The 19571-nt window shown below is 43.2% G+C and overlaps 1 protein-coding gene across 4 annotated transcripts in view; it reads left to right on the top strand.

The window, feature by feature from the left end:
* The window catches only part of APP (amyloid beta precursor protein), a 349255-nt gene that overhangs the window by 218777 nt on the left and 110907 nt on the right, over positions 1-19571 (top strand). For all 4 annotated transcript variants that reach the window (XM_077480033.1, XM_077480032.1, XM_077480035.1 and 1 more), the window contains exons 4-5: positions 3784-3896; positions 11272-11462. In XM_077480033.1, the coding sequence (XP_077336159.1) occupies positions 3784-3896; positions 11272-11462 (304 nt within the window). The remainder of the gene's footprint in view (positions 1-3783; positions 3897-11271; positions 11463-19571) is intronic.

Below are 19571 nucleotides of genomic sequence, written 5' to 3' on the forward strand. Positions count from 1 at the left end.
AAAAAGCCCATAAACTCCACTGCTCATTAAAGCTGAAAAACGTCCATGTGTGCATGGACACATAGGCTAACAGAGTGGAGTTTATGGGCTTTTACAAAAAAAGCCCAAACTCCAATAAACTGCAGTTTATCAGCTCCAGTGTGCATGGAGCCTTAGGCTGGGTTCACACCGCTGCGGGGGGAGAACCGGATGTGATTCGCACAGCAAATCACATCCGATCTCCGTAGCGATGCGAGTTCAGCCATAGAGATAGTATGGCTGAACTCGCAGCGGTCCCGCAGCAAACTCGCACGGGACCCTTTTTTGGGTCCGCAACAGAATCGGATCGCATGGGGGTTCACACCATGCGATCCGATTCCTGTGCGAGTCGGCAGATCGCACTGCAATATGCCGACGGATCTGGGGGTGTCATTAACATAACATTGACACCCCCAGCCGTCCGCATAGGACAGTGTGAACTGCCGGCGGGAGTCGTGCGATGCGGGAAAACGCCGCGGATTCGCGGCGTTCCCGCATCGCAGCAATGTGAACCTAGCCTTAGACTTGTTTTGAAAGATTGTTTTGTTTAACTAAAACTTTTATCAAAGTCCTTTTAAAACATTGGTGAGTTAGCAGCACTCTAGAGCAAAATCATTTGCTTTTTTCCCTTTCTTTTTAAAGCGGTTCTTCACCCTAAAGGGGAAGTTCCGCTAGTATTATCCCTCCCCCCCTCCGGTGCCACAATCGGCACCTTTCGGGGGGGAGGGGGGTGCAGTTACCTGGATAATCCAGGTAACTGCACCCACTTCCGGCCAGACCGCCGCATGGCTCCGCCCACCGCCGCATGGCTCCGCCCCCCCCCCCCCCCACCCCCCGTTGTGTTCTGGGAAACACACAGTTCCCAGAGACACAGCGGGGAACCAGCGCAGCGCGACTCGCGCATGCGCAGTAGGGAACCGGGCAGTGAAGCCCTCTTGCTTCACTTCCCGATTCCCTGACAGAGGATGGTGGCGGTGGCTGCAGCGAGACGAGCGATCGCTCGTCATCTGCCGCCGACATCGCTGGAACCTGGGACAGGTAAGTGTGATATTATTAAAAGTCAGCAGCTGCAATATTAGTAGCTGCTGGCTTTTAATATTTTTTTTTTTTGTGCAGCTCCTCTTTAAGTATCAAGCCACGTCTTCTGAGGTCTCAGGTCACAGCCACTCTGTAAACTTTGTTCTGCTTTTGTGATGGAGCCACCTGTGCTGCAAACACATCTATTATTTCAGATTTAAGTGTTGAAGCGGAGGCTGCGCCATGTTTCGTCACAGCAGGGTGTCGCATATCTTGTGTTTAGCAATCTGCCAGCAATCCCATCTTTCGTCCGGATTCACTTCCCGCTATGAAGCTGAATTGCTCAACTGACAATGTTAACAGATCCTTGACAGCAGGTTTTGACAAGCTCTACACTGGGTGTACTCAAGCTGTAGTGAAGGCCCACAGTATACATGCGTCCTTAGATTACCTCATTGTCAGACAAGCAAAGAGTTGTAAGAAAATGTTTGTGTACCCACAGTCATTCTTTGGATTCCTTCATGGGTTACTGCTAAAGTATATACCTGTCTTAATCGAAGACATAAGTCAATCTTCTACAAAGCCCAAGGATTTATATTTCTGTCCATTCAATCTTGAGATTTACATTTCTGCAGTTAAGTAGCATATTTAGGTATTCCTATCCCCAGCTTGTGACTGGACAGTGAATAGAGAAGTAGCGCGCTAATCAGCATTTCTCTGCCCTCTTCATATATTAACTGCTTCTTACACTGCATCATAACTGACTTTTTGTGTCATTCTAGCTCTTCAAGTCTGAGCTGTACTTAAAGTGGAGTTCCACCCAAAAGTGGAAGCTCCACTTATGTCTCCTCCCACCCCTCCGGTGATTAATTTGGCACCTTTGGGGGGGGGGGAGGGAGGGTACCTGTCCCCACTTCCGTTGGACTTCGCCGAGGAGTTCGGCCTCCTTCCCCACCACCGGGCCATTCAGAAAGCCCTGCACACTTTGTGTATGCGCAGTAGGGAATCGGCTATAAAGCCACAAGGCTTCACTACCGGTTTCCGTTGCATGCTATGGCAGCAGCAGAACCAGAGAGCTGATAGAAACATCAGCTGGGGTGCTGACATTGCTGGATTCCAGGACAGGTAAGTGCCCTAATCAGTGGTGGCTGGTGGTAAATTTTGGGGGGGGGGGATCAATCCGTCCACTGCCACCCAACACCCCGCCCTCCAATTCGCTACTGTCACAAGACTGGGTGGGCTTGGGGCACACAGAGCCCACCCTTTTAGGCCTCAGGCTCAATTCATGTGCGCCTGAAAAAAAAATCCATTGGAATCCATGCATCTGTTGCCCTGTATGTAAATTAGGGGCAGGGCAATGGATTAGGAGGGCAGCGCCCCGTATGGATGAACCACCACTGGTCCTAATATTAAAAGTCACCACTTTAGCATATCTGCCTCTTGTGATCCCCTATTAAAGTTCCTACAGTGCATTGCTTGTGTTTACAAAAATTAATTTAAGGATGTGTTAATGAATACAGAGCTACATTCATATTTGTCTTTTGTATCTGCCTGGAGTTTAGCTTTTACAGTTCACATTTTATATATATATATATATATATATATAGTAATGTGTGTGTGTGTGTGTGTATATATATATATATATGTATATGTATATATGTATTTATTGAATATACAACCTAAAAAATTAGGTAATGGATAGAAGATCGTGTGACTCGCTCAGATGAATCGTAAAAAGAGAACCATTACATTTGGGTTTTCCAGTCCTAGTTGGTGTCCTGGTTCAGATGCACTTGTGAAAAAAATAAAAATACAATTTTCAGATTAAAACTATGTAGAGGTACAATAATAGCCTAATCAAAAGAGAGATCCAGAAACTTGTTTTTGAAGCTCATAAGACTGGAAAAAGTTTACTAAAGGATTTCCAAAAAATTGGATATCTTAAAATGTTTGTTATTTGCATGCAGTAAAATCCATAGACAAGTGATGAAAAATCCTTGGGTAACAGCCGTCAGATCTGCAAGCCTTTTTTATATTACTTGGTACTTTTGAATTTATCGTACAAATTCTGGTAGATGGCAATATTCTTGGGAAGTTCTGCCACAGGAAATCACTGATCCTGTAGGGCAAAGCATAGGCTACAGCCCACATACATCAAATGGGCAAAAGCACAGGTTTACTTTTAATGTATGCAAAAGCAAGACTTTTTAATGTTTTGGATAGAATGGCAAAGGATTTAGACAATCTGTAAAGTTTGTATTGCTGTCTGTGTCCACATTGCGGAGATTTACTCCTCTAGTTGTTCTAGTGACTATTATTGAGACAAAATGTTGGAAAATACAAAATGTTAGAATTATCACCAAAGGAAAAGATTAAGGTAAATCTTCCAATGGACACCTGGCCTGTTCAACTGTCTAGGAGGGGAATTTCCCTCGCTTCCTTTTGTTTTTTCAGGACAGAAAGTGAGGGAATATCTCCATTACTGGACTCAGCAGCAAATAACTTGACAGGTTTTAACACTTTTTTTTACTTCATCCGCAAACAAAAATAAATTGGCTATGCACACATTTTAGGTCAAATTTAGCAGTTATCCACATAAGGGAGTTTATAAGTCTTTATAATGTGAGTTTAGAGTTCTGTGAAATGTGAAGATGAATGGAAATGCATGTTTTAGACGCAATGCTTCATATTATTTTAGATTAAACTATTTACGATTTGTTGTTTTTTTTTTTTGTTTTTTTTTTCCAGTTGGGGAATTCGTAAGCGATGCTCTTCTGGTTCCAGATAAATGCAGATTCCTCCATCAGGAAAGAATGGATATTTGTGAGACTCATCTCCACTGGCACACAGTAGCCAAAGAGGTACTACAGATTTCTAACACTCTATGTAATGACATGTTATATTCCGTGTGTATGGTTAGATAAAGTAATCAGAAAATCATGATGGAAAGAACTTTATTATGCATATGGAAAAAACAAAATAAATGTACTTAAATGCAGTCGACCGGAGCACATGTCACTCTTGACTGCCATCTGGTTAACATGGGTTAATTCCTCCATGAGGTGTATTTCATCTATTTTTTTATGGAAGGGTCATGACTACTATCTGCTACTTTAAAGCAGAAGTTAACCCATCCATTTAACAGTTTATAAAAAATTCAGTTTCCCACATTTGTAACACTTCCATTGGTTGTGCTCTCAACCAAACTGTCAAACCCTTCAATTACTGATGTCATAACTGATTACATTTGCAGCAATGGCAGTTGAAGATTAAACAGATTCCAAGATGGCAGCTTTCTTGGCTGAAAACAATAGACTATATTTCACATTACTGTTTTGATATGTGTTTTGAGTTCAGAAGCCCATTGCACTGCACTTCACAATCAAATGTGTTACAAGAATACCCTGGGTTTTTATGCCTTTAGGGTTATATAAACATTTGCAATTAATAAGCAACTGCAGGGTTAATGGAAGCAGAGAGGAGCCTTAAAGCGGGAGTCCGCCGGGACTCCGCGTTTTTTTTTTTTTTTTTTTAAAGCCAGCAGCTACAAATACTGCAGCTGCTGACTTTTAAAATAGTGACACTTACCTGTCCAGCGTGCCCGCGATGTCGGCACCCGAAGCCGATCTCTAGATCGGTACTCGGGTGCTGCCGCCGCCATCTTGGTTATGGGAATCAGGAAATGGAGCCTTTCAGCTTCATTTCCCGGTTCCCTACTGCGCATGCGCGAGTAGCGCTGCGCAATAAGGACGGTCCCCGCTGCCTCTGGGATCTGTGTGTTTCCCAGCAGGCAGCGGGGCACTTGCGGAAGGGGGCGGGCACTTGCGGAAAGGGGCGTAATCTACGCCCCTTTCCGCAGAGAGCTATCCCGGAAGTGGGTGCAGTTACCTGGATTATCCAGGTAACTGCACCCCCCTCCCCCCTGAAAGGTGCCAATTGTGGCGCCGGAGGGGGGGAGGATTCCGATGAGCGGAAGGTCCATTTTAGGGTGGACCTCCGCTTTAAGAGAAACACAAAATCAACACATTTAAAGAGACAATTTTTTTACAATTATTTTAATAATTAAAATTCTTAAATGAAATGCTGTAAAAATATATATCATTAATACAGTATGCTTAGGGCGCTCAGTCCTGTCTCTCTTCTCAGGAGTTAAAAAATAAATAAAACTATATACTCTATATTATTATGTGTGTGTTCGGTTACAGGGCTTTCCTAATACTTTGATGTCAATGAAAATGCAGTCATACGTAGAGTGAGCACTTCATTCATGTCAGTTGGTTGGCCAACTTTTTTTTGTAAATACAGCAAACGTGCATTGGACCGTGATCTCTGCAGATTAGTGTACTAGCCGCTGGTTTATCTCTGCTTAAAGTAAAGCTGTGCTTTGCCCATTTGGGTTTGCTTTATTTAGCTGATACACAGCAATACATACTTATCTTTTCTTTGCTCTTTTTGCTGCTGCATTTATCGTTGGGATCGGAAGGTCATATCTGGTACACTGGGTTATCGTGCAACATGTGTCAGCAGTGGGACTATCAGTATTGCCATTTGGAGATTATACAGACCAGTGTAAACTATGATTCTTGTGAGTTCAGTAGGAACTGGGTGGATTTCGATTCATGCTTGGCCATCCCTACTCGACAGAAGTCGATTGGGAATGGTGAGCAGCAACTGAAGCTGCTAATCAGTGTATTCTGACAATGGTGAGTCAGAATACAATGTCTCAATGATTTGGTTTCTTCCATCTGCCTTGCTTGTGTGAATGAAAGAATCTTTTTTAAAAAAAAATTAAAACGATCCATCTGTGGCCAACCTTACATGGGGCTTTTCTCTGCTCCCTGTGGCTAAACCACACAAGCAGAAAGGTAGGGTAGGTATATGCATTTGTGGACATCCACCTTACCAATGTAAACCTGTTTCTTTTTCCTACATGTGCAAAGCACAAATTCACTTTAAAGTGCACTAATTTTCAAGAAATCCATACAAGAGGCAGATAGGAAAATTTGCCCTTGTCCCCTGTTTATAGATGCTATAAGGATTAGTTTAGTTTTGTATTTAGGTGTTTGTGTGTGGAATTTGTCACAGCTAACAGTATCTCTGTCTAGCCTGTGTGAACTGCCGTAGGACAGGCCAGTCTTGGAGGCACACAGTGTAGACCTTGAACATAACACTTTCAAAATACAGCAACTGTCATATTTGGAAGGTCCAAGTGCATCGATTGCCTCTCTCTCTTAACCCTCTATGTTCAGCGTTATGTTTATTGTTTCAAGACAGTTGCACTTTATTAGCATCAAAATGTATAAATTGCTGGAGAGAGGTATAACCTTGCCAATAAATATTGTTGTGGTTGGCACTAATTTGCATAATGCTAAACTGCCAGATTGTAATACGATTGTCTATCTGTGATTTGGATTGTGAAACTCTCTGCATTCATGGTTATAAATCTCACTAATTTCAGGCCGCAGTCTTTTTCCCTGACTCAGCTTCCAAACGTGTGTCACCTTTGCAGTAAAAATCTAGTTCTGTTTTCTCTATAAGAAAGAAAAACGTTGCAATCACAGTAACACTGTCTGAAAATCTATTTTAACATGCACTTCGAAAGCCTCAGAGCAATCAAACCTATGGCATCACTTCCAATGATTATCTCCAACCTGTGGCATGGTTGGATGGATTTCAAGATCCGGGTCAACAAGGCATCTACAAAAATAACAGCAGATGTCTAGCTTGTTGGGCTTTTTTTGTTGATGATGAAATCACATTCTGTGCTGATGCTTAGAGGCAAAATAATAGTAAGTGGCGCCTTTGACAATATCCAAGTTCCAGCACACTACTGAAGACCTGCTCCTACTTTGATCTCTAGACTCCTGGTACAGATTCCAGAAAAAGTTGTTTTTGCTTGTCATCACACAAAAATACATAGACAAGAACCGCATTTAGACCTGTATTCTTCCAGGTCGTATTAATAGATAATCCACACTAGATCATAGCTCTATTGATTCCATCCAAATAAGCCGGCCTCTCCTTGATGCATTTTACCATATAGTGGCTTGGAGGAGATGGTTTATTTGGGTGGAATCAGTATGACTAGTAAGAACAGCCGGCAACACTGTAATCCTTGAAGTGTTGTTTATTGGTATATCAGAGTGACAATAAAACAATAAACTGACGCGTTGCGGCAATAGCCTTAGTCGTGACCTATTGTGGATGACCTATTAATGTGACTTGGAAGAATACAGGTTAGAGTCCCATTCTTATCAACTGTATATTTTAGTAAGTGGTACCTCACTGATCTTACAGGTTAGAGAGTGGACTATGAAGTGATAATAACAAAACATTGGTAAGCTTCACTGATTTCGGCATGTATTAATGAAACATATTAATAAATATTGTAGCTACTGAAGTGCAAGGGGTGCCCAGACAGTAATAAGGACTCTACCTCTACCTCCATCAGAACACAGCATTTCAAAAAGAAGTTTTGCCATACTGCACATGAATGATTATGGGGATGGGATGATGACTACAAGATGTGGGGATGGGGTGATGACTACAAGACGTGGGGGTGGGGTGATGACTACACGACGTGGGGGTGGGGTGATGACTACACGACGTGGGGGTGGGGTGATGACTACACGACGTGGGGGTGGGGTGATGACTACACGACGTGGGGGTGGGGTGATGACTACAAGACGTGGGGGTGGGGTGATGACTACACGACGTGGGGATGACTAAAAGATGTGGGGATGGGATGATGACTACAAGGCGTGGGGATGGGGCGATGACTACAAGGCGTGGGGATGGGGCGATGACTACAAGGCGTGGGGATGGGGCGATGACTACAAGGCGTGGGGATGGGGCGATGACTACAAGGCGTGGGGATGGGGCGATGACTACAAGGCGTGGGGATGGGGCGATGAGTACAAGGCGTGGGGATGGGGCGATGACTACAAGGCGTGGGGATGGGGCGATGACTACAAGGCGTGGGGATGGGGCGATGACTACAAGGCGTGGGGATGGGGCGATGACTACAAGGCGTGGGGATGGGGCGATGACTACAAGGCGTGGGGATGGGGCGATGACTACAAGGCGTGGGGATGGGTCGATGACTACAAGGCGTGGGGATGGGGCGATGACTACAAGACGTCCAGTCTCCGGAAACCCCTGTTAAAAGTTACTATATCTACAGCTCATGATATATTAGTGTGATGGTCAGTGGGAAAAATGCACCTTTAAATTTTTGGGCATTATGAAGAATTACTAGCCAAAAAGATTGATGGAACAGCAACCTTATGCTGCGTACACACGATCAAACAATCCGGTGGAAAAGTCCGGCAAACTTAAGTCTGCAGGACAATCCGCCCGTGTGTAGCCTCTGGCGGACTTTTTTTACCCAAAATTACAGCAGACTTGGAAAGTAGTTTTGCACTCCAATCTTACCGCCGGACTCACATTTCGACGGACAATCCGGCCTTGTGTGCGCCAGTCCTCCCGCCCGGAGAAAAGCCTGCTCATTTTGAGCGCGTCTCCAGGTAGCCGGGGCCAGCGAAGGAGGCGTCGCTGGCCCCGCCACCTGGTATGGACTTAAAGGGGAATCCCTACGCCGAAAAATCGGCATGGGAGTCCCCCCCTAGGTCCACATCGGACCCTTGTCCGAGCACGCTACCCGGCCGGCCAGGAAAGGGGGTGGGGACAAGCGAGCGCCCCCCCCCCCTCCTGAGCCGTGCCAGGCCGCGTGCCCTCAACATGGGTGGTGCCTTGGGGAAGGGGGGGCCGCACGGCCCCCCACCCCAAAGCACCTTGTCCCCATGTTGATGAGGACAAGGGCCTCTTCCCGACAACCCTGACTGTTGGTTGTCGGGGTCTGCGGGCGAGGGGCTTATCGGAATCCGGGAGCCCCCTTTAATAAGGGGGCCCCCGGATACCGGCCTCCCACCCTATGTGAATGAGTATGGGGTACAATGTACCCCTACCCATTCACCTGTGGAAAAAAGTAAACATAAAACACAACACATAAGGGTTAAAATAGTTTATTGCACTGACAACCAAGGCACCCCCCCATGTTGAGGGCACGCAGCCTGGCACGGCTCAGGAGGGGGGGCGCTCGCTTGTCCCCACCCCCTTTCCTGGCCGACCGGGTAGCGTGCTCGGACAAGGGTCCGATGTGGACCTGGGGGGGACCCCCACGCCGATTTTTTTTTTTGGTGTAGGGATTCCCCTTTAAGTCCATACCAGGTGGCAGGGCCAGCGACGCCTCCTTCGCTGGCCCCGGCTACCTGGAGACGCGCTCAAAATGAGCGGACTTTTCTCCGCGTGTGTGGGCGAGTCCGTTCATTTCAAAAGTACGGCGGATACTCCGGCGGACTTAGTACGCCATATTAGTCCACTGAAAAAGTGCCGTGTATGGGCAAGTAGCTCATTCGGAAAGTCCGGCGGGAAGTCCGTCAGACTATGTCCGCCGGATAGTTGGCTACGTGTGTACGCGGCATTAGAGGCCAAAATTGCCTATTACTCAAGGAACCTCTGGAGAAACCCTAGAGATCAACGGAACCCTGGTTTAGAGGCTTATATGACCATACATATATTTTGAAAAAAAGAGCAAAAAACATTTGCTAGTGGCTTGGATAATGGCTGTTCTTTTTGACTATTGCTAGTTGCAGGTCTGTAATTTCTCATAGACTGCTAGAAAATCACTGGAATGGTTTCAGGAGCTGTACGTTTTCTATAAGTGAATGTATGAGACAAAGGAGAACGAATTGTCACCTGTAGCAATAACCAAAAGTCCTTGGTTTTTAATGCATTTTGTATCTTTTTACAGCTTCATTTATAATGCACCATATTCATTAAAAATTGCAGTTTTGGCACTTGTGTTGGTCAAAATGTAATTATATAATCTAGCACTCCCCTTTAATGTTACTTCTTACATTTTGTGTTCTCTTCTGCCATGTAAAAGAGTTAATGGATAGAATTCTAAGCCCAGTTCACACCAGCGTGTTACAGCAATGCTCGGTTAAATTGGTGCATTCAATTTACAGCAAAGCAGCATGCATGCATTTTAAATGACATTCCAACATAACCCCAGAGCATGCCTAAAATATTCATTGTGGTGTGCTGAAAAAAAAATCAGCATGCCCGAAATTTTTTTGTGCATTTATTTTGATTAGGCCAGCAAATGCAACACAACTCAACATATTAATTGCTGTGCAGTGCATCCTAGTGTGTATAAGACCTAAGTCTGATATTTAGCAATATTCTCCTTGGTTTTGAAAATGTATCCTTTAAAATTATGTCCCTGGAAAGGATTTGTTGCAAATTTGACCTACTGCACAGTAAAATATCTTCATTATTTGTGTGCTAGATTCAAGACTAAGGTATTGCTTTGTATTGCGGCTGCCATGACCTGTTGCCCTACCCCCACCTAAGTCACCTTTACCCAAAACAAACCACTGGACATTGATTTTTTGGGTTAAAAAGGCCATAGAAGCCAATTACTAAACAACCAATCCACAAAAAAAAAAAAAAAAAAACTTTTCAAATTTCAACTTTATCAAATTTATAACAATCCTTTATAACAACTGACATATTTTCTGATCTAGGGACTTTGAAGGCACATTTATTTTACCAACTGGTCGTTCCCCCCCCCCCCCCCAATTCCACTTCAAGGCCCTCAACCGCAACTGCACTGACTCAAGGACAATTTAACTCCATTTAGCCTTGGTACAGTCACACCACTATTGGTACTGCCTTATCTTAAATATAGAAGTGACACCCATACCTGCGATGGGCCCAACCATTAGTTTACACATTTTTACCACCATCTCCCACCTTTGAAGATCCCTGAGACCCCTGCAACTGACCATGAGGCAAGTGACCACCCCTACTAAGACCATGGTGAACACACCTCTATCCAATCAGGTATGACCCCCTTGTCACTCAACTTTTTAACCCTATTTGTATCCCAGCCTAAATGCAACTTAGTCATTTAGGCCTTCAACTTAAGCTGCGCCTCCAGCTCCAAGCCTATCTCTTTTCTTTCTAAAGTCTAGAATGATTTATTTTCTGTGGGGTTGTAAGCTCACTATTGCAATCCAATGCTTTACATTCTACAAAGGAAGGCACGGTGCTTCATCTGGTTGCATGCAATTTGCTGAGATCCTCGGTCTTGGATTTTTTTGTTTCTGAAAGTAATTTTAAAATATTATGAAGTGTGGGGACAACGTATGTTGTTTTTGTGTTTTCCAGTCCTGCAGTGAGAGAGGCATGAGTCTCCATGATTACGGCATGCTCCTGCCCTGTGGCATCGACAAATTCCGTGGAGTTGAGTTTGTATGCTGTCCTGCTGCTGATGAGATTGACAACTTTGACTCTGCTGATGCCGAGGATGACTCTGACGTGTGGTGGGGTGGTGCCGATGCTGACTATGCAGACAGAAGGTGAGTGTTATCCAACCCAGCTCAATGTGTCCCTACAGGACTACAGTATATTATTTATGTAAAATTGGGGCTACAAATTGTTTGGGTCTACAACCAAGCACAGTAATGCCTTATAGAAATGGGGGGGCCTCTTCATGTCTCACTTTCATCTGACATAAAGGAGGTATTTATTCCTAACTTCAGAATAGCCAGGGTCAGCATCCTTGTAGACATAATAAACCCTAAGGCTGGCCTTACATTATACATTAGTACAATTTTCCTTTAGATTTACCAAAACCATAAAATATGAGGTCAAACCTAAACACTTTCCATTCGTATGCAATCAGGTAAGCCCTTGCACTACAAAGTTGAAGGTAAAACTAAAGGAATTGAATAAGAAATTTGTATAATGTATGAGCCAGCCTTAGAGAGCATCTAAACAAAAATGACATTTCTGTTGCAGAGGATGGCCAAAATCTGACTTGTATCTTGGTGCAGCCATCTGGTAAAATCAGATCAGACAAGCAGGAATTTACATTTTTGTAGGTTTTCTGTACAGAATGACTACAGGTTGCCATACTGTATTGGATTTTACTGAAAATTTGACTTAAAAATAAATGTATTTTTTAATAACCTTAAATTACAATACAGGTCATTTGGCAATTGTATATGTACAGTGGGGGGAAATAATTATTTGATCCCCTGCAGATTTTGTAAGTTTGCCTACTTACAGAGAAATAGATCTATAATTTATATCATATGTGTATTTTAAATGATAGCGACAGAATGTCAACCAAAAATCCAGAAAAAACACATGATACAAATGTTATAAATTGAGTAGGATCTCAGCGAGTAAAATAAGCATTTGATCCCCTACCAACCAACAATAATTCTGTCTCCTGCAGACTGGCTACAGTATGTTCTCATGTGGTACACAGATTTGTCCTGTCAATTTAAGAAGGTACTCCTAACGATAACTCATTATGTGTATAAAAGACGCCTGTCCACAGAATCTTTCTTGTATTCAAACCCACCATAATGGGCAAGACCAAAGAGCTGTCAAAGGATGTCAGGGACAAGATTGTAGACCTGCACAAGGCTGGAATGGGCTTACAAGACCATCAGCAAGAAGCTTGGTGAGAAGGAGACAACTGTTGTAATGATTATTTGGAAATGGAAGAAATACATAATAACCATCATTCGTCCTCAGTCTGGAGCTCCATGCAAGATTTTGTCTCATGGGGTAAGGATGATCATGAGAAAAGTGAGGGATCAGTCCAGAACTACACGGGAAGGCAGTTGGGACCACGATCACCAAAAAAAAACATCGGCAACCCAATACTCTGCCATGGATTGAAATCCTGCTGGGCCGCAAGGTCGCTTAGGAAGGTACATGTACAGGCCTGTCTGAAGTCTGCCAATGAACATCTAAATGATTCAGAGAAGGATCGGGCAAAAGTGCTGTGGTCAGATTAGACCAAAATTGAGCTCTTTGGCATTAGCTCTTTGGCATTAACTCAGCTCAGCTGTTTGGAGAGTGAAAAATGCAAACATCCCTACATTCAAGCAAGGAGGTGAAAATATTATGCTTTGGGGCTGTTTCTCTGCTAAAGGTAAAGGCCAACTTTGCCACATTGGGGGCCAATGTGCGGGGACCTGTGTATTGTAAAATCTTGGATGAGAGCCTTCTTCTCTCAGCCAGAACACTGAAGATGGGTCGTGGATGGGGTCTTCCAGCATGACAATGACCCAAAACACTGCCAAGGCTACAAAGGCTTGCCTCGAGAAGACGCACATTAAGGTCATGGAGTATCCGAGCCAGTCTCCAGAACTTAATCCTGTAGAGAATTTATGGAATGAGCTGAAACTTTGAGTTGCCAAGCGACAGCCAAGAAACCTTAAGGATTTAGAGAAGATCTGTAAAGAAGAGTGGACCAAAATCCCTCCTGAGATGTGTGCAAATCTGGTCACTAACCAGAAGAAACGTCTTACCTCTGTGCTTGCCAACAAGGGTTTCTCCACCAAGTACTAAATCATGTTTTGCTTGGAGATCAAATACTTATTTTACTCACTGAACTGCAACTTAATTTATATCATTTGTATAGTTTTATTTTTTTTCTGGCTTTTTTGGTTGATATTCTGTATCTATCATTTAAAATACACCTATGATAAAATTTAGAGACTCTTCATTTCTGTGGGAAAACTTACAAAATCTGCAGGGGATCAAATAATTTTACGCACTGTATATTATTCTTTTATTTACTATATATGTTTCCATGTAAGTGGAGTTAACCTTTAAATACCGTACTTCTCAAAATACTGTTTAAGACCCCTGTTGTGAAAGACACAATGACTGGTGTGTCTGGGTATAACTGTGAACAGGAACATTCCAGGTACCATGCAAGTGAATAGAAATAATGACTTGAACAGGCTGGATACCTCAAAAACCTGTTTAAATTATTTGAGCTCCTTCAGCTAAATAAGCAGTATGTGTGAGCTATATTACTGACAAATAATTCTTTCAGCCAGGCTTGTGATTCGTGTGTCAGATGCACTGCACAGCCAAGGAGATGACACCACTATTTTCTGCTTCAGCTTTGAAGCTTTCTGTGTCACCTCTCTCATTGGCCCATGAATGAACATCATCACCCTGCTAATTCCTTGTCCAAAAAGCAGGTGATATATGAAGATGAAAAACAGAATTATGGGACGTACTCTGGCAGGGTGTTTGAATCACAAGAACAACTGAAAAGAATTGAACATTTTTTGGCAAATACAATCTGCAAGTCGCTTAGAAGTGTGTTAAAGCAGAGCTCAAGACAAAAATAAGATTGAATAGCCTATTGAAAGATAAACTAAAAAAAACACTTTTGCTGCAATATTCACCTTAAAGTGTCACTACACCCACATCATAAAAAAACTATCAATAAATGGTGTATTACATGCTGTTCATACTCAGAGTCTCTATGAGATTTGTTTTCTGGAAAAATACTGGTTGATCTTCCTGTTCTCTATATCCAGCTTCTGTCCATTTCCCCAATTCAACTAGGGATTTTGCTACTGTGGGGGTAACTCTGCACATGCTCTGTTTTCAGTGAGTTTCTATGCTGAGAATGTCCTCCCTATCACATCTGAGCAGCCCATATGACTATGTGGGCGTATACACAATGGTAAATGACAGCCCACTCCCTCCCTCCCGCTTCCATGCCCACTAACCAGCTAAACACAATGGGGGCTGGATAATACATCTAGATTAATGGAGGCCTCACCTCCCTCTTATTCTGAAACAGACGCGGGGCGTGACACAGCCTAGCTGTGACTAGCAGAGATCCGCCCACGCCATGTTATTGAAAACAATAATATATATAATATACAAATATGTTTGTATGACTATTTAAAACAGTTTATTGAAATTAATTATTTATTTTTATTCTGTATGTCAAAGGCGTTTTTTTTTTTTTTGACTTATGTTTCCTTGCAGATAGGCTGGGAAAGAGCTGGGTCATGTTACAGCTGTATATCGAATAGGAAAAGTTACTTAGATGTTTTTTTTGTTTGTTTTTTATTTATTTATTTTTCTAATAAAGTGCCATCATCCATATACAGAAATTGAAGGGACAATGTAAATTACAGTGTGTGTTTAGTATCACTTTAAATCCAGAGATTTTCTCTGCTGTACTTTTTTTTGCCACTAGATGTCCTCAGTCTCATAGCCACATTATTCAACCCACCTCCTCTGAGCTCATGTCACCCTAGACATGCCCCAATCCTCTGAATGGACAGTGAAAAGAGAAGCAGCATTGTAAAGAGCTAATCTCTTACTATGCTCTATCCTCCTATCAGCATGCTTCTTGACAGAACATGAACTGTTTGGCTCTTTGTGCTGCTTCTTCATCTCACACTCCAGCTCTGCTGTACAGGGTTGTCAAGAGGCTGGTCCCAGGTCACATGCATGTGTTTATACTGCTTTTATTTAAATAAATACATGTTATTATGTATTAATGATTACAGAGCTGCATTCATTTGTGTTTATTATATTTACTTCAATTTAGTTCAGCTTTAAGCTTTTTTTGCCTGGAGTTCTGCGTAAGGAAAAAGATAACGTAATAAATACTTATGACCACATTGATGATTGAAGTCCACCATATTGAAGGGCAAGCTTTACTTTAAAGTTTGTATGTACCTTGGGGGGACAGTGCTTCACCTCTGATTACAGTTTGTACAAGGACACTTCTGTAGATGTAGCTTTTTTATTATTCCAAGATAATGAGTTATTTCAGAATAGTCTAGTTTTGAGAAATGCTTTGTTCTTAAAGGAAGCAGTGATGATGTGTCCATGCGCTCAGGCAGCCATGCAGAATAATTGCTAGTGCTCCAAGCACAGACAACTTGGAATTGAATTACTTTATGCTTTGAGAATAATTTCAATTAGTCTGGGATAAGAGGACCTTGTCTAGGAGAATATATATTCCACCAAGCTAACAGGTTATATGGGGATAGGCTTTTCTGCACTATTTAAGCTGCTAGGTAAGTATGCAACCAATAAAATGCTATGAAGGTAAGTGGTTTAGATGTTCTTAGTTCTTACAGTAATTAAAGTATAACTGAAGTCAAAACTTTTTTTAGTTTTGGAAAGAGTGGCGAGGAATTAGAATGCTTGTCTGTTTTTATTGCTTTCCATTAACGAGATCTATCCTCTCTATTTGTCCTGTTTACCATTATCATTTGTAGTGAAAGTAAAAGAAAATCCAAAATTTTGGGTTGTACAGAGAAAAGTAATGGACATTTTTTCAATGGGGACACTAGTTCTGGTGACCTGGGGGTCCTCAAGGCACGCCCTTAAGTTGCTGGGATTTCCTCTCACTTCCTGTTTGGTTATGGGACAGGAAGTGAAGGGAAATCTCCGCAATGGCACACAGACGGCAAAAAAATTGGGCTATAACCCTCCCTTGAAGGGTGACCACATTTTCAAACTGCCATTCAGGGACATCTGCCCCCCCCCCCCCCCCCCCACACACTCTTTCAAAAAATCAGCTTGTGCTGTAACCAATCACAGCACAGTGATTCAACACAAGAGGCAGGATTTATAATTTCTCCAATCACAAGCAGGGGGCGGAGATTGCTTCTCCAAACATTCCCGGCCAGGACAAGTACTGTCAGTGAGTACAGAGGTCATGTGGCAGCCTTTTTTGGGGGCATCAGATTGGCTCAGGGGGGTGGCTGTGTCAGTTTCATTCCAGGACACTGTATTGTCCTGGAATGAAGGTACCCAGGACAGATCTGCAAAATTCTGGACTGTCCCGGGCAATCCGGGGCACGTGGGCATCCTACTCCCTTGCTCTATCCAAAATTGGGTTTTACCTATAGTTCCACTCTAAGGTGTTAGCAGGTAATCAGGTCTTTTGACCATTCAGAACAGGCTTGGTTTAACCATCCCATCATCTCTAGCAGTAAGTAAGCTTTTCTTTGCTTCCCTGCCTCTCTGTTCAGTAGTGGGAGCAGCAGGAAATGCCATGTGCTTTGTGGTAAGTAGAAATGACTTATCCATAGGACAGCACTGTGCCAATCAGTGTGGTCACAGGGTAATCCATTACCTAATATAAAATCTAACTCCAGAGATTTCTAGCTTACTCAGGGCATTGCTTTCACTTTTGATGACAGAATGGGGCAATGGGTGGGGGAAAGGAAGGCAAGTAAATGTGTCTCTGCAGGACTACAGTAAAGTGAACTTGTTGCTTTGCCTGGCATGAACAATTTGCATATTTAAGATCTGATCGGTTCCAGGTTGCTCCCTTCCTGGTTAGTCTGCAGTAACTATTAGCTCGGCATTTGCCATAGTTACCAGTCAGGTATATAGTCAAGGAAAGAGCTTTCCCTGCTTATGTGTAACCTCTGCCCATGTACAGAGGGAGGCTAGTGAGCTGTCTGCCAGGTTACCGTCAGGCCATTCATATCCGGTATGTCAGGTCCAGCCTGGTGGAGGTCTTTGGTACTTTTCCATAATGAAAACTCCCGCAATCCCTTTGTTAGCTGCAGGACCTGCATTTCTGTTTTTCTCCGATGGATAAATCGGTGAAGGTTGCACAGATAGAACAAAATCAGGTTGTGCTTGTGCCATTATAATGGTGCACAAAGTTTTGGTATCTCTCCCTCCCCCCCTGTGTGAACAAGTATTTTGCCCAAGCAAGGTAAAACAATAGGTTAATTCAGTTCTCCCCCCCCTCCCCCAAGGACATTTTACCATTATGCAGTAACTACAGTGCTATTGATTTGAGTCCCACCCCAATTCCTTACTGTAGCAGGAAACACACCCACACTGCATTGTGGTGCACTGCATTAACTGGTTGCCGCCCGCCCACAGTCAAATGACGGCGGGGAGCTGCGGCTCTCGTTCTGGGGCACCAGCCTATGACGGCGTCCCAGAACGGACACGCACCGATCACGGCCGTGTTGCCAGGACACGGTGCAACCCTGATCTCTTTAACCATGTAATCGGCTGCGTCCAATCACAGCCATCACATGTAAATAAGGAAGTGCCAGTAATCGGTGCTCCTCGCCTCACACTGACAGAGTGTGTGGCAAGGAGAGCCGATCAGTGGCATTTCCACGCAGAGGGACATCTAGGAATGTAATCGGGGAAATGATCATCAGTGCCCTGATTACAATATAGAAATATAGTGTCACCATACAGTGCCCACCATTGCCCACCAGCGCCAGCAATCAGTGCCCATTAGCGATGCCTGTCAGTGCTGGCAATAAGTGCTGCCCATCAATGCCCATCACTGCTGTCGATCAATGGTCATCAGTCTCACCCATCAGTGCCCATCAGTTCCACCTATCGGTGCCACCTATTGGTGCCCATAAGTGCCGCATCTTAGTGAAAAATTACTTGGTTACAAAATTTACTGACAGAAAAAAAGTAAAAAAAAAAGTTTCAAATTTTTTTTTTTTTTTGTCAAAAATAAAAAACCCAGCAGTGATTTAAATATGAAAGAAAAATTGCAGCTCAAAAAGCTCCAGACCTGTTAAACACCCACCCTAATAATAACCACTTCAACCCCGGACCATTTGGCTGGCCAAAGACCAGAGCGTTTTTTTGCGATTTGGCACTGCCTTCATTTAACTGACAATTGCGCGGTCGTGCAACGTGGCTCCCAAACAAAATTTGTCCTTTGTTCCCAACAAATAAATCTTTCTTTTGGTGGTATTTGATCACCTCTGTGGTTTTTATTTTTTGCGCTATAAACAAAAAAAGAGCGGCAATTTAAAAAAAAAAATGCAATATTTTTTTTTACTTTTTGCTATAATATCCTCAAATATAGAAAAAAAAAATTTCCTCAGTTTAGGCAGATACGTATTCTTCTACATATTTTTGGTAACAAATCGCAATAAGCATTTATTGATTTGTTTGCACAAAAGTTATAGCTCAATGTCAAAATAGGCGATAGTTTTATGGCATTTTTATTAATATTTAGTGGCTGCGATCTGCGATTTTTATCGTGACTGCAGCATTATGGCAGACAGATTGGACATGTTTGGCACTATTTTGGGTCCATTCACATTTATACAGCGATCAGTGTGATTAAAAATGCACTGATTACTGTGTAAATGTGACTGGCAGTGAAGGGATTAACACTAGGTGGCGCTGCAGGGGTTAAATGTGTCTTAGGGAGTGATTCTAACTGGGGGGGATGGTCTACGTGTGACATGAGACTAATCACCGCTCCCGATCACAGGGAGCTGTGATCAGTGTCCTGTCACTAGGAAGAATAGGGAAATGCTTGTTTACATCAGCATTTCCCCGCTCTTCCTCTCCGTGAGATGATCGTGGGTATCCCCACAGACATGGAGACCGCGGGACCCGCGATCACACTCATGGAGTTTGCGGTGGGCAGGTGCGCGTGTGCCCACAATGCAACATCGTAAAGGGCAATGCACAGGTACGTTAATATGTCTGTACATGTCCTTTCGCCGACGTATATCGGCGTGAGCCGGTTGGCAAGGGGTTATCCTGCAGGTGTTGACTCTGCTCAAATTTGGAAGAAAGTAAAAAATCCTGGACGGCCGCACACCGCTAAAGGCATCTTTATTTAAACAATTAAAATGCAAAAACAATCAAATCTTGTGAAC

Source organism: Lithobates pipiens, unplaced genomic scaffold (assembly GCF_037356315.1).
Source record: "Lithobates pipiens isolate NorthernLeopardFrog02 unplaced genomic scaffold, aLitPip1_a1.2 Scaffold_16, whole genome shotgun sequence".
Classification (NCBI taxonomy): domain Eukaryota; kingdom Metazoa; phylum Chordata; class Amphibia; order Anura; family Ranidae; genus Lithobates; species Lithobates pipiens.